General features: G+C 53.2%; 4 protein-coding genes across 4 annotated transcripts; 2 read left to right on the plus strand and 2 right to left on the minus strand.

Annotated features, from left to right (window-relative positions):
• Positions 1–229: 229 nt before the first annotated feature.
• EDD37DRAFT_603575 (bromodomain and PHD finger-containing protein 3) lies at positions 230–5,471 on the minus strand (the record flags this gene model as incomplete). Its single annotated transcript, XM_062814663.1, has 2 exons — positions 230–4,692; positions 4,745–5,471. 2 exons carry the CDS (start codon positions 5,469–5,471, stop codon positions 230–232), a joined length of 5,190 nt encoding a protein of 1,729 aa, XP_062674541.1.
• A 2,272-nt stretch (positions 5,472–7,743) lies between these two features.
• On the plus strand, positions 7,744–10,944 carry EDD37DRAFT_15741 (DNA polymerase theta subunit). Its single transcript, XM_062809693.1, has one exon. It carries the CDS (start codon positions 8,001–8,003, stop codon positions 10,809–10,811), a length of 2,811 nt encoding a protein of 936 aa, XP_062674542.1. The 5' UTR covers positions 7,744–8,000; the 3' UTR covers positions 10,812–10,944.
• Positions 10,945–11,411: 467 nt separating this feature from the next.
• On the plus strand, positions 11,412–12,899 carry EDD37DRAFT_614911 (minor allergen Alt a 7). The gene is made up of 3 exons (XM_062815565.1): positions 11,412–11,830; positions 11,894–11,979; positions 12,047–12,899. Exons 1-3 carry the CDS (start codon positions 11,804–11,806, stop codon positions 12,546–12,548), a joined length of 615 nt encoding a protein of 204 aa, XP_062674543.1. The 5' UTR covers positions 11,412–11,803; the 3' UTR covers positions 12,549–12,899.
• On the minus strand, positions 12,900–14,612 carry EDD37DRAFT_614913 (uncharacterized protein). The gene is made up of 2 exons (XM_062815566.1): positions 14,338–14,612; positions 12,900–14,288 (listed from the first exon to the last, which is right to left on the minus strand). Exons 1-2 carry the CDS (start codon positions 14,513–14,515, stop codon positions 12,961–12,963), a joined length of 1,506 nt encoding a protein of 501 aa, XP_062674544.1. The 5' UTR covers positions 14,516–14,612; the 3' UTR covers positions 12,900–12,960.
• Between the last annotated feature and the right edge of the window lie 35 nt (positions 14,613–14,647).

The following is a 14,647-nucleotide window of genomic DNA, read 5'->3' on the forward strand; positions in this document are numbered from 1 at the left end:
TTCTCAGTATTCTACACATACACTTCCTTCTCATGCCCTGCTTGTTATGGCTAAGAGCATAATAATGGTCTTTTCAAAATTGTGAGCCCTCACAATTGCTATAACGTCTCATCATTCCACATAAGGCATTGGGATAGATATTGTGACTGTTCGAGACCCTTCCACGTAGAACAGTGACACCGCATCCACATCATCCTGAACCGGGCGTACAGTCTCGCTCTCTGCCTCACTAGCTCAACAAATTCCTCAGGCTGGGACTAGCACTTGCACCAGGTCCCTCCTTCCTCTCTTCCTTTAACGCTGGCGGTCCTGCAGGAGTGATCGGTCTTTGCTGAGGACTCTCTGGTATCGCTCTGGCTCCGAATCTCGGCGTACCATCTACACTAGCCTGCCTCGAGTGCGTCAGTCCACCTTGGTCAGCAGCGGCTTGAGCAATGTGAGCTAATGATTGGGTCGAGGGCGAATGTCTTGCTAGCGAGGATGGCGGTGGAGGAGGTGGAGGCGCTTGACTGAAAAGTCTTGGTGCTGTCGAATGTGGTGCTGCGTAGCCATTGACGGGCGAGCCTAGGCTTGGTTGACGAGGCGGTTCAGGTGCAAAAGATCGAGACAGGATCGACTGCTGCAAACCCAGATGTGGTGAAGGCATCGGTACTCGATCATACCGCGGCGGGGAAAGCCCACGGTTTGCCGGTGGCGCTGTTGGCACGGGAGCAGGGTGGTGATGAGTTGCGGACCCGTATGGCGCGGGTGGTGGAGAATGCTGAGCCAAATGTCCGGCAGCAGGTGGTGGTGGAGGTGGAGGGGGAACAGTGCTCCAGGAATGATGTGGTGGTCTGTTGTATGCCGGAGCATCGTGAGGCGGTTGTCTGTAAGCGGACGGATATCCTCCCCCAAGAGGTGGAGGGGATGGTCGACGTCCACTACTAAGTGAAGAAGATGACCAGCCGCCAGGATTGTTCTGCCAAGAAGGAGGCTGTGGAGGAGGCGCCCCAAGCGGAGGTGGGTGAGAGTGCGGCGGTGGTAATGCTGTGTCCATTGATGGTCGACTGAGAGGGAATGCCGGTGGTGGGGGTACTGCATAGGATGATTGGTAGGCGACAGGCTCTGGAAGACGTTCCGGTGAAAGCTGACGAGGTCGGACCTGCGATGGCGATGGAGGTGGTGTTCGTTTCAGGATGTGGCATTTATGACATTGCCACATGACCCGATCCTTGATTTCGCTTATACTTCCAAGCGCATTGGTGTCTGCAGGCTCGGCTTTGACGATGCCGTTGGTCATCACAACGTCTTGGGAGGCGTCCAATGCGCCATGCTCAGCACCTGGTTCAGAGCGAAATCCATTCGTGACTGCTGGGGCCATTTCTGCGCGTTCCAGAGGCCACCAGCGAGGGCTCACATCAACTAGACAAGTACAACACTTCTTTTGAGCAGACGTCTTCTTGCTTGTGCTTTGAACGGGCCTTGACTCAAGTGGTTCATCCTCCAGCTCGCGAGGCGACTCAGCGGCATTTGCATCAGTAATCCTGTCGACTTGTCCATTTGTGCCATTGCATAGTCCATTCACCAGCGAATCGCGTCTCTGAGCTGGCTGGACTGCTGTTGTTGTTGCTGTAGTCGGTAAGTTGGCTGTGAACTGGGCTGCCCGGCGGACTGTCCCAGTGACAGAATTGTCAACTTGCTTATAGGTTCGAGCAAACAATTGCATGGCAGTCAAGCCTGCCTCTGTCGGTTCCAGGATGTTGTGAACGAACGTCGTCGGGAGATGAGTGGGACACCAGATACCTGCGGTGACGATGCCGGCTTCTGAGTCGAGTTTCATAACGATCGTTGAATCTCGTCGGCTGCTCTTTACTGGAGCCACATCAAAGCCGAAGACGTACTCTGACTGATGAGCACAGCCGATATGGAAAAAGCTGTTGCAGTTTGACTGCTGGCACTTTACGGTCGGGTATCCTGCTTGCTTGCAGATCTTGCAAGGTGGCTCAAACCGCTCAGCCGGAATAAAGCCAACACCCTCAGCATCGTCCAATAATTCGGCGTTGCCAAATTTGATCTCCTTCGTCCATAGCGCACATGTGATATGCATCCAGTTGTTCCATGCGGTCCTCTTGAGTGCTTCTCGGGGATTGACCGGACGACCAGCGGCTTCTTGCTCCATTCTCCATCGACGGCTCGCCTCCTGGATGATTTCGCGCTCGATTCGCTCTTTTTCGCGATCTCGCTCCGTCTTCTTCTTGTGAGTAGGCCTGAGCGGTTCCATGAGCTCTTGGGCCGTGTATTTGATAGGGCAGAGGACGCATTCGTAGGTGGTTGAGACCTGAAGGTTGTGATCGTTCCGGCACATGTCACAAAACCAAGGCTTGGTGTTATTGTTGGGGCCAACGCCATAGCAAGAGCCATGTACGTGTAGTCTGCAATCACGACATTTGAGTAGCTCCTGCCCAGGAACGTCGATAACACGACAGACTGCGCAGGGATGAATCTTGACCTTGGGTGGATCTGGCTCGATTGGGGGAGGTTCCTGGGGCTTTTCGGGTGCTTTCTTTTTCTCTGGCACAACGTCCGGTGTCCCGTGCGCACCGTCTTTGTCTGTTTTGCCTTTCTTCTTTGGAGGCTCGTCGGGCTGAATGATATTATGAGGCACTTCGAGACCAGCTTTGTTGACCTCATCCACCGCTCGTGGAGGTATTGGATCTCCCGACATTTGGTGCGCTTCGAGAATGAGGCGCAGTAATTCCTCATCGACCTTTCGCTTCGCAGCACGGCTGCCCGATGACGCGATCTTCTTGGAAACCTCCTCAATGTCCTCATACTGTACGGCATATTTGCGCCACAGGTATGCACATCTTCCACACAATGCCAGAGTAAGCCAACCGCTTTTATCTTTGCTATTCTTCGCGCTGGGATCTTTGGGTACGAGCGTGCCAGGAGGCGTGGCTGGTGCGCGTCGCCATTGTCTCGAGTGGTGTGTGGCACAGAACTTGCACACAAATCCACGTTTTTTCTGAGCCGCTTTCTCCTCGTCAAAAGCAGAATCGTCTTGATCGTCTGCAACGTCATCGAGTGTTTTGATAACGTTGCCATCTTTGTCAACGCGCTTTGATTCCTTCTTCGAGCGCCTTCCCTCGAAGTTGCCCCAGATTTGTCGGCCTTTGTCAGTTTTCTTCCACATGTAGTAATAACGCACAATTCGGGATTCTTTGACACTTGATCCAACATGACGAGAAACTGCATGTAGCTCACTTCCATATTTTGAAACACCCTCTTCGAAGCGTTTGATCTCTTCTCGGTTCAAGTCTGGTTGTTTCAAATCTGCCCTCAACGACAATCCCTTCATCGCGTCCAGAGCTTTGTCAATGTTGAAGTCGTTTTCCTCCAACTTTTCTACCGCTTTTGTCAGGAAGTCGACCGAGGAGTCCAACAAGTTGTACTGCGCTGCAATAGGTTTGACCCTCTTCATGAACTCGTCCACAAGCTCTTCGGCGTTTGGTGGTCGTACTACGTCGTCAGTCCCTCTTTCCGACATTTCGAGTTGATCTGGCATTTTGAAGATGAGTTGCGCAGTGTGTTCCTTCTTGCCCTTGATTTCGATGGCTTCATCATGGCCACGAGCAATATACCCTACTGGTTCATCGACCACCCATTTTGGACGCTTAAGCCGCAGATCTTTATCGATATCGGCTGCCACATCTTTGGATGACTTGCCACTTTTCCGGTCGGTGTTCTTGTATTTCTTCTTGATTTCCGCTGGCTTCACCATTTCGACAGGCCGACCATGCCAGACATTGATGTTGGCTTGATGACGAGGACCCAACCGAGAACTCGCACGGGGATATATCCGGTCATCATAGTCCAATGCATCCTCGGGACGCGAATGGACTCCAAGATACCGCCATGGCCACAGATTTGCCTGAGCGATTTGCGCCGGAGTTGGTTGTGGATGCGACTCGTGTGCGACGCTGCTCTCACGAGTCTCTTGAGCCTTGTTCGCGGGCTCGTCGTCATCCTCGTCCATGAAATCGTCGTCATCACCGTGCGCAGCCTCCGAGCCTGCAGGTGTATGTCGAGCATCCATCTTCATCTCTTGCGCCCGACTGCATGCAGCACAAGCCCAAGCAAACCCCCGAGCAGGCTTTTTCAACAGTGGAGGTCTGACGCACTGCATGTGGTATGTTCTTTTGCAGACTGCACAGTCGACCGAGTCATGGTTGCTGGCGAATTGCTCGCATCTTGTACACTTCTTACTCTCGCTGGTCAATTCACGACCTCGTCCTATCTCGACAAGAACAAATTTCCATCGCTCGTCGAGGACTGCTTTAACGTGCTGAGGAACGTTGACGACTCTTGTAGTTGGAATGACCTCGTAATAACGGAGCATGTACCGGTCAAATAGTTTGTCAAACCAAAAGGAATCCTGCTGACTGCGGTAATCATCCATATTCGAGATAGCGGACAGATGCTGAATATTACATTTTCCGCGTATGGAGTTGAGTGGACACGTATCTGAATGCATCGAGGCGAACACAACGCGAGTATCTTGCACGCGGCGTTGGATGTCTTTCGGTCTGTAATACCAATTCACTCGTAACGCGTCGACGGGACCTTCGGGATCGTTCTTCGCATGCAAGAATTCCATGATGCGCGCAAGGTAGTAGGGCTCGCCGGGTGGTTCGCAGACCATATAGACGTGATCTAGGAGAGATTAGAGCGGCTCATGCTACATAATAGCTGGCTCCCAACATACCATTTGCTTGCACCGTGGACCCGTCATCAGACACCAATTGCTTCTTCGCATTCAGCTTGCGGCCGCACTTGTTGAAGCTCATCATGTTCGTCTCGACGAAGCCCTTCAAGGGTACCGAAACGGCATGTCTAGAGCGCGCGTTGGCAGGCATGGTGTGATGTGTGGAGGCAACAGGGTGACTGCTACCAGGGTGCTTCCTCTTCTTTGAAGACGCAGGGGTCGCAGAGGGGACAGGAGTCGACGTACCACCCGTTGGCACATTGTCGGAGGGATTCTCGCTCGCGGAGTGGTTGATGGCTGCAAAGCCTGACGACGTGGCCGTGGTGTGTTGCTCGTTCGCTGCAGATGATCTCTTGCTCGCACGACTGACTTTGGGCGACGCATCCAATTCTACGTCCAAATCTTTGTCTTCGGCATAGTTAGGACGTGTACCTGTACGATGTCGTGATCGAGTCCCATATGAACCAGCAGCAGAAGCGCCACCATTTTCTTGGGGAGGGTTTTGTGAGGACGAAGACGCGGTAGCGGTCATAGGCTGCGACTGAGGCGTTTCGAGGGGGAGCGCAGTCTCGGGAGCAGGCGATACCTCCACGCTAGTCGTAGGAGTGCTGTTTGCCGGCCCGCTTGGCGGTACACCATTTTTGTTCTCTGAGGGGGCATCGACTTGCTTTTCGACTGGAGAATTCGAGCGCGCCTTTGCCTGTACAAAATTGTCGGTAGCCGACATGACTTTGTCAAGGCGAGATCGCACGATGACAGTCGGGATGGTTGAGCTTTGTTTCTATCGCATGGCGGGCGTAGACGTGGAAGCCGCGTCGGCTGGGCCAGGGACGGCTACTCCGAGGTTTGGATCAGCCAACCCAGTCACCTGAGATGCGTCGTAAAAAGCACAAATAATAGTGCAGACTCGGCCGGCGTCGTTATGGAGGTGAATCTCGTTGAAATCTAAGTCGTGGGGATCGTCGGCACAGATGATGATTCTACGATGTGAGAGGCAAACGGCGTGGGCGGCGAGCCGGGCGATATCTGAAAGGCACGCGCCTGTGCGATGGGGGTTACAATGTACTAGCCGCTGCTTGCCAGCAAGGGACCGAACTCGGAGTGATGAGGAGGAGGAAGGTGGTGGAAATATCGAGAAGGTAAGCAGACAAAATCAATCAGATCGCCAAAAGAGTACGGATATGGTGAAATAGTGAGAAATGAGAGTGAAGGAAGGATGGACGACAAGAAAGTGAAGAAGGGAAAAGATGGGGAAGGACAGAAATCGGCAGGAGGAAGTGCCAGAAATGTGGCCCTAGTCAAGTAGTCGATGGTAGTAGCGAGGTTTAGCAATAGGTCATACTAGTCAAAGTGGCAGGTTGATTGTCCCTTTACCAAGAAGAATGAATGGACGCGGACACCGGATGACAAGCCGAAATACTGCGAGTCTAAAACTACCTACTTAGGAGTGATGATCAAGTTACTGCGAGTTTCATCTTTTGGCCCTGTTCGTGAGAGGTTGAAGAGAGGAGAGAGTGGGAGGCGGGCGGCTTAGAATGGACAAGGCGACGAAGAGCAGGGTATACGTAAGGTCAGGTCGCGTAGTCAGTAGACCGGCAGCTAATTACAGTGAGTGTGTTTCCTCTTGTCAGGCAGCGGAGGCACCAGACCAGAGGGGAAAGGGAACACCAACGAACGAGGGCGGTAGGGTTGGACCGACAGGAAATAGTGGACACCCAGACACGAGGACAAAAGGAAAATCTTTAACAAAGGGAATTTGTGGAGACGGAATGACTGGCAGGATGCATTGCGTGCAAATAATAATAATAATAATCATGATGATGATGCTATGCTGGCAAGGCAAAAGACAAGACCAAAGGCAAGAAATGACAACGGTCGGGGACCAAATAGGTAACCAAGTTAGCTATGTGCCAGCGAGGCTAGTGTCTTGGTCGTCGCTCAAGGCGAGGGAAGTGGAAGAGAAGGCAGATACTGGTTCGAGCTCAATTGCTGGATAAGTATCCTTGTGGGAGTGATAATTGAGCCCATGATATGCTCTTGAACGGGTGTCAAATCTTGCAGACGATTATCCGTGGAGGTCGGGTTATTTCTCCCTCGAGCGCCGACTATTCTCCCCCATTAAGTGGCATTAACCAACTCCCATTCCTGCGAATCAGCCTTATCAACATGCCACGACAAGCACTGAAGTCTTGAGCAAACCTCTTCAAATCGGGTATAACCTATTGGGACAGGTAAGCATATGCCTGTCATGATTCATCGGCCGTTGGATCATGTGGTATTGGGTGAGGCTTGTCCATACTCTGCTTTGGCCAGAGTCGAGTGAGGTCGAAAGTCGTGGATGGGACGGGCTGCAGGGGCCTCCTAGCCTCCACATGGGCCACTAGGCTTGTCTTAGCGCCCGGCAGCCTTGGCGATCACCTGATTATGCCCTTGATGCTCTTTGTCTCTAAAATCAACCACATCTCAATTCTGGCACGGTGACTTGGACCATCGATAGCCCAGAACAGCCGCGTCTTTGGCCCAAGCCCAATTAAGATGGTCAGGGTATGCAGGATCAACTTCTTTCCATTCGAAAACCAGATTTCGGTTGATATCGTGCATGCATCTCATCTTTTCATCTCGTGTTCGTCTCATGCATCGATCAGTCCCGTCACCTCCAGCACGACAGCTTTCCAGCTCCAGGCCACATCTTCCTCCCCCACTCGTCGCCTCTTAATCGCACTCAACCTGTCATCACCCTAAAATCATCTTTTCTAGGCTTCCCGTTCTCACTGTTGCCCTTCACTGAATATTCCCGCACAAGTCGATCTTCACCAATAAATGTCCGACGCTTGCATGTCAGCAACCACACTTTCCAGCTTCTTACCGGTCAACCTTTTCATCAGGGGCATCCATGGTAAGAATTCCGCTGTTTCTTCTGTCTTGCATTGAGTCGACTCTTATTGCTGTGTGATCATTCCCTTGCAGCTGGACCTCTTCTCCGAGTGAAGTCAACGCTGGCTTGGCGAACCCAAAGGTAGGGGCCCAGAATGAGTTTTGGCGCCTTCCCTTTCTGGGGTTCGGCTATTTACATCCCAACGCGTGCGTGGCGCATAATCGTACCCTGCTCATCAGTCATCACCACCACTATTACCGGCACAACGGCACAATTATCATCAGATCAACTTGTCTCTGTGCTTTGTGAGTGATGCAAGGATCATTGTATAACTGATCCAATCCCTTTCTGCCTGTAACGACGGCATGATCCAACTTTCCCATGGCTACTTCATGGCCAGGTGCAGCCGTCACATATGCACCTGCCACATCTGTCGATATCGCTCAGAATCAGAAATATAACGTCCAGGCACTGGCCGGCGTCAAACGTCCCTACGGTCACGTCGACTCATTCCACCACCAACGGCCATTTCATCAGAGTTTGTCGTTCAGGCAACCGCCACTAGCAAACTCAGGTGTCGACCAGCAGAAGCCTCCAGCACCACCTCCGCCCCGTCTTCAAGCAAGCTGCATTTTACCGGCTGAGGGTTCCGGTCACAGTCGCCCTACTGGATATGTGCCTCCGAACCCACTACCTCCGATCATATCATCAACTCCAGGACCATCTCAGAATCCTCTTCTTACCCTTCGACATTCGCGTTACGATCTTCCCACCAAATTGCTTGACAACCTAGAATCGCTTGGAGTGCGATCCATCTACCCATGGCAATCGTCGTGTCTCCTAGGCAGGGGCTTGCTGAGCGGAGAACAAAACCTTGTCTACACCGCTCCAACGGGCGGTGGAAAGTCTTTAGTCGCAGACGTTTTGCTGCTCAAGAAAATCATCGAGAACCCGCAGAAGAAGTCAATTCTGGTTCTCCCTTATGTTGCCCTTGTCCAGGAAAAGTTGAAGTGGTTGCGAGCTTTGACAGACGGAGTAAGCAAACAAGTTGAGTTGTCCGATGAACCTCCCAACCCCACCTGGCGACGACCGAGCCCCGTGATCCGGGTGGCCGGATTCTTCGGTGGCAGCAGACCCACAGTCCAGTGGGCGGACTGCGACGTGGCTGTATGCACAATCGAGAAGGCAAACTCTCTAGTCAACTCGGCCATCGAGGAGGGCAAACACGGCGAAATCGCTGTGGTCGTTCTTGATGAGCTACACATGATCAATGACGAGCACCGTGGATATCTCATGGAACTACTCGCAACCAAGTTGATGTCCTTGGACTGTGGTATTCAGATTGTGGGAATGAGCGCGACGTTACCGAATCCGCAGCTCCTTGCTACATGGCTGAAGTCAAAATTCTACATTGCGAAATACCGGCCCATACCAATCGAGGAACACCTGGTCTACGAGAATGAGATATATCCCACAGCCAGTGCCAAAGAGTTCTTTCGGACAGCCAGCCAACTAACCGCTGAAGACTCTATTTCTACACCTCGGCCTCAAGCATGCAGAACCATCACCAAATCAGACCACAAGGACCTGGGTAATCCGATGATCAACGCTGTGGTCGCACTATCTGTCGAGACTGCTGTATCCGGGCATGGCGCCTTGGTCTTTTGTAGCAGCCGGATGGGCGTGGAGAGGACTGCTGTACTGATCAGTGATGCCATGCCCCTTGACTGTTGCGATCACGACGCGCATGCAAAGCGACAAGACCTCATTGCTTCATTACGTGCGCTGCCTGGAGGCTTCGAGGCCTCTTTCTCCAAGACCATACTGTGTGGTGTTGGGTTCCATCATGCCGGGCTGACCATAGAGGAACGGAACCTGGTTGCGGAGGCGTACGATGCTGGAATTCTCAAGGTCATGGTGGCTACCTGTAGTCTTGCGGCCGGCATCAATCTTCCGGCTCGCAGGGTGATTTTGAATGGAGCTCGCATGGGTCGGGATCTGGTCGGGCCCGCCATGTTGCGACAGATGCGTGGCCGTGCTGGCCGGAAAGGCAAGGATGAACTTGGCGAGACCTTCCTGTGCTGTCACAAGCCCGACCTTGAGGCGGTGGCCGAATTACTCGAAGCTGAGTTGCCGCCGGTTACAAGCTGTTTGACTCCGGAGAAGCAAGGCATCAAAAGGGCGCTACTGGAGATTGTTGCTATCCGTATGGCTTCGAGTCGGAGCGCAGTGGATCAATATGTCCAGTCATCTCTGCTCTGGCACACCATGGACCGTCAGATTGTGTTTGAAATGGTGGAGGACTCGCTTCGGGATTTGCTTGCAAACGAGCTCATCCAAACAACTGCATTCGAAAATTGTCTCGAACCTACCAAGCTGGGCATGGCGGTCGTTGCGTCTGGCCTGAGTCCCGAAGATGGGGTTTTTGTCCATTCAGAGTTGCGCCGAGCGCTCGAATCATTCGTCATGGATGGTGATATGCACATTTTCTACCTCTTCACTCCTGTGCAGACCGCTGGCCTGGGTGAAATATCTTGGTTGACGTTTCGTAACCAGGTCGAGAGCCTCGACGAGAGTGGTCTACGAGCCTTGCAACTGGTCGGGGTCAATCCAGCTTTCGTCAATCGGCTCGTCAACAGTGGTGCAGAACTCAAGGAAAATACGCCTGACGAGCTTCGGCTGGCCCGGATCTACCGTAGAGCATATTCTGCATTCCAGCTAAGAGACCTATGCAATGAGATGCCCGTCCACGAGGTCAGTCTGAAGTATTCGGTCCCACGAGGACAAATCCAGAACCTCGCCCAGACTTGTCATGGTTTTGCGGCGGGGATGATCAAATTTTGCGAGAAGATGGGATGGGGAATGCTCTCTGCTGTGTTAGAGCATATGCTTGATCGTCTTCGTGCTGGCGCAAGGGCGGATCTGCTTGACATGGCTCAAGTGGCATTTGTCAAGAGCCGCATGGCACGAATGTTCTGGGAGAATGGGTTGAAGACCGTCAGAGCTCTCAGTGAGGCCGATCCTCAAACCTTGGTGCCGGTTATGCTGCAGGCCCAAGCCCGCAAGATGAAGTTGCAGGGCGAAGCAGCTGAAAGGGTCAAGGCGAAGCTGTTGGCCAAAGCCGAGATCATCGTGAGTAGTGCGAGCAGGCTGTGGGAGAAACAGCAGATTGTTGAGTGGGAAGAAGAATGATATGGACGGTGCTCTTCATACTCCCCTGCTGCCCACGCCCGGCCCAAAGAAAACGATTTCTCTTCGCACGGAAATCAGTTGGCTCAATCCAGCCAGCAACTTCAAGTGTAATAGTCTGCATCAATTTCGTAAGGGGAATGGCAGGGAAACAAGCAGCGGGTGCCCGTTCTCTGCTCTCCTACCACGGCACCGGCCGATGGCCGGTCGCATTATCTGTCACCGTCGCCGCCCTGTTGTACTGTTAGGAGTTTAGCTTTTTTCAAGCTTATAAATGATGCCACTTCGCAAGGAGAGCCAGCGCGTGGTCATTCAACGAGCATCCATGTGAAGCAAGAGCTGTGTTGTCGAAGAAAATGTCGCTGACAAAGAGGACGGGGGATGACAAGCATGGTCCCACAAGGGGAGGGACCATTCCGCGCAGGCAAGTGGGTGGAGCCTCACGATTGGTATGCTTTGACAATTCTCTGTCAGCTTTTGATAAGCTCACACTGCTCTGGATGCGCACTAAAAGCTCAGGGCCTAGCGGGGTCGATGTGGTGGACACCGTTGGCGTTTGTACCTGTGAAGCCCCTCCAATAGGATAACCATGGACCCTGCTGGGTCTCATTCTCCTATGCGCCATCCAGCAAGGTGTACGCCCGGGCAACAATGGTGAATTGACCGCGATTCGGTAATCATCTGCTAATACATTCGAAATCATTGTACTCTGTCGCAACACAGTAGTGTCCTGCGTTGCTAAGAATGCGTCATGAAATAGACTAGAGACTGGAGCGGGGTTTCTGTGTGTATGGTTGTCTGGTCAAAGTCTCGCCTCGCCTATCGCGGTGCATTTATCCATCTGCATTCACGGAGTAACTTACCTGTAGTGAACCTGCGGATACAAAAGACTCCCTGACCCCCTACCTTCTGCGGCTCGACTTTCTTTTCCTTTTCTCATACCATCTTACACTCCCTTCCCATCTGTTGCTCATCCAAAACCCAACTCAATCACCATGGCTCCCAAGATCGCAATCGTCTACGTACGTTCTGGCAGTCCTCGTCCACGCTTCCAATGCCAGCACCCTACTAACATTGCGAAATAGTACTCCATGTACGGCCACGTCGCCAAGCTGGCCCAAGCCGAGTTGAAAGGCATTGAGCAAGCCGGCGGCAAGGCGGATCTCTTCCAGTAAGCCTACCTCAACCCTCACCCTGATCCGTGGTAGCCAGTGACCGCAGACTAACAGGACGCCCAGGATCAAAGAGACCCTCCCCCAAGAAGTCCTCAGCAAGATGTACGCCCCTCCTCAAGACGAGAGCGTCCCCTTCATCACCCCGGACATCTTCAAGACCTACGACGCCTTCCTCTTCGGCATCCCCACCCGCTACGGCAACTTTTCCGCCCAGTGGAAGACATTCATCGACCACCTCGGCCAACTGTGGCAATCCGGCGCCCTGTACGGCAAATATTTCGGCATGTTCGTCAGCACGGGCACCGCGGGAGGTGGGCAAGAGTCGACCTGCATGAACGCCCTGAGCAGCTGGGTGCACCAGGGCATGATCTACGTACCCCTCGGCTACGCGACTACATTCAGCTTGTTGGCTGGGCTCGACGAGGTGCGTGGTGGCTCGCCCTGGGGTGCGGGCACCTTCTCTGGCGGTGACGGTTCTCGTCAACCCAGCGCCCAGGAACTCGAGCTCGCGCAGGCCCAGGGCAAGGGCTTCTACGAGCACGTTAGCAAGGTCAACTTTGCTTGACTAGATGGCAGCGCAGCAGCAAAGCCGGCGGTAGCAAAAGAAGAGAAGCAGCCGCAGACACAGACACAAAGCACGACAACATCAGCTACACCTGCGACGACGAAGCCAGCAACCACAGCCAGTGCCGGCCAGCCCAGTCAGCCTTTGAACACGGATGACAAGGAAGAGAAGAGCGGGCCCTGTGGATTGCCTAAGAACTGTGTCATCCTATAATCCCATGAAGGCAGGAGGGCACCAGATATGGAAGAAAATACGAAACTCAAGAAAAGAAGGCGACGTTCACATATAGAACGCAGCCGGATAGCGCTAGATACCACCCTGATATGAAATGAATTGCATTGAGAACATGATCGTTTGATTGAAACTCCGGCGGGGTCAAGAGTGTCTCACACCATTGACATGCATACTTTTCTCAGGGAACTCCCAGCCTTGGAGGGCCATTATCGAGACTCGACATGATTTGCCTCGCATACTTGACGATGCGCAGGCACAGTAGTCCATCGTCGCCTTGTGTGCGCGCGTCCTTCTCGCATTTGTCGAGTTCATCCAAGGTCATGCCCAGTGTAGGCCCGTGACCCAAATCACCCTGCATCCTTGCAGGGAACTCACCCGTCGTAGGCTCCACCTCATGCCATTGTTTCTGCCGCCGTTCGAGCGCACTGCACAGATCGGACAGTGTGTATGGTTGTTCCGTACAAATTGGTCCGCCATTCGTGCCTGGGGTGCTAGGAACGCAATCCTCGCCGTACACGCATGCGCGGACGACTCGATAGCCAAACGTGCGCCATTCGAGATCTTCTCGTGGTGACATTCCACCCGATTCCGCAGTTGACCCAGATTCAGGCACTGAGCTTGTGCTTTCGTTGGTGAAGCCGGCTTTCAACTCTTTCGCTGTGGCCTTCCTTACCCTGTGCCAATGGTCCGACAATACCGTGATCAGCATGCTGGACAGCATGACGTTCTGTGACCCAGTTTGAAACTTTTGCGGACACACATTGCAGTAGATGACGGCACGGCCGGTGCGGTGCGCATTGAGAAGTGACTCGATCGTGCCGGAGGAAACAGGGAAAGCAGACAACGTGGACAATGTGGAAAGAGTGAGGTATAAATTTGGGAGACAGGGACAGGCAGGTATTGCAGGAAGCTGGGATAGGTAGGATGGATGGGCGCCGAGGTCGTTGGGGTATGGCGAGGTGTAAAGGTTTGGATCGATGGTGCCGTTCGACTGATTCACATCTGATGACATCTGCTTTTCGTGTTCATGGCTGTCCTGCACCAACATGGGGAGCTGTGTCAAATCGGAAAAGTCAGGCCATTGGGCCACGTCTACTGGGTAAGAGACACCGGCCGCCACGTCGCGATCTGAAGGCGTGCGAGAGGCATCGGACGACGACGAGTCGTTCGAGGATTGAGTATTCAGGTTCGCGGAGTGGCTGAGAGCGGTTGTACGTCGAATGGACTGGGCCATGGGTGCATTGCAGACGTTCTCGAATTCGGTTCTTTCCATGGCTTTCTGACACTGTTTCTGTCTGGGAGGATCGGGCGCAGACTGCGTAGGGGTGTGTTGACGCTGATCTCGAGGCTGATCAGGTTGCGTGTCTTGGTCAGGGGTCGTATCTGTCTTCTGTCGCTTCCGTGGACGTCCCATCTTGGACTGAACCGAGTAGTGACATGTTAGGTGTTGTTTGATGCATCGCCCACAGCCAGTGGGGTCGCCGGAGCATTTCAACTTGCGCTTCCCTAGGAACTGTCAACTCTTGTATAGGTCGCGATATTGGTTGTCACGTACGACATTCGTCACACGCTGCATGTCTCTTCGCGGATGGGTCAGCATCGTAGGCGGCACTGTAGGAGGGGACTTCAGAGTCAGGCAGGTTAGGGACTGTATCGGTCATTGAGAATGTGCTTGCGACGGGGTAGTTGCCGTATGCTGCTATCATGTTGGCAGCCATATCCGAATACGCCATTGTTGCTCAAGGGGCAAGTGTATTACTTCCCTCTGCATCTCACTTTCCTGAGACTGTTGTGAGTCGAGATCTACAGACGGTACGCGGTGGGCGCCTGACGTCGCAGTCAGTTGGAGTTGCGGTACTGGTGGA

Source organism: Exophiala viscosa, assembly GCF_022695815.1.
Source record: "Exophiala viscosa unplaced genomic scaffold EDD37scaffold_1, whole genome shotgun sequence".
Lineage (NCBI taxonomy): Eukaryota > Fungi > Ascomycota > Eurotiomycetes > Chaetothyriales > Herpotrichiellaceae > Exophiala > Exophiala viscosa.

Excerpts from the sequence above, each read along its gene's own strand:
- EDD37DRAFT_614913 (XM_062815566.1), bottom strand. The coding sequence starts at position 14,515 with ATGGCGTATTCGGATATGGCTGCCAACATGATAGCAGCATACGGCAAC. Across the intron at positions 14,289-14,337 it reads TGCAGCGTGTGACGAATGTC|GGAAGCGCAAGTTGAAATGC; the intron begins GTACGTGACAAC and ends GACAGTTCCTAG.
- EDD37DRAFT_15741 (XM_062809693.1), top strand. The coding sequence starts at position 8,001 with ATGGCTACTTCATGGCCAGGTGCAGCCGTCACATATGCACCTGCCACA.
- EDD37DRAFT_614911 (XM_062815565.1), top strand. The coding sequence starts at position 11,804 with ATGGCTCCCAAGATCGCAATCGTCTAC. Across the intron at positions 11,831-11,893 it reads CCAAGATCGCAATCGTCTAC|TACTCCATGTACGGCCACGT; the intron begins GTACGTTCTGGC and ends ATTGCGAAATAG. Across the intron at positions 11,980-12,046 it reads GGCAAGGCGGATCTCTTCCA|GATCAAAGAGACCCTCCCCC; the intron begins GTAAGCCTACCT and ends CAGGACGCCCAG.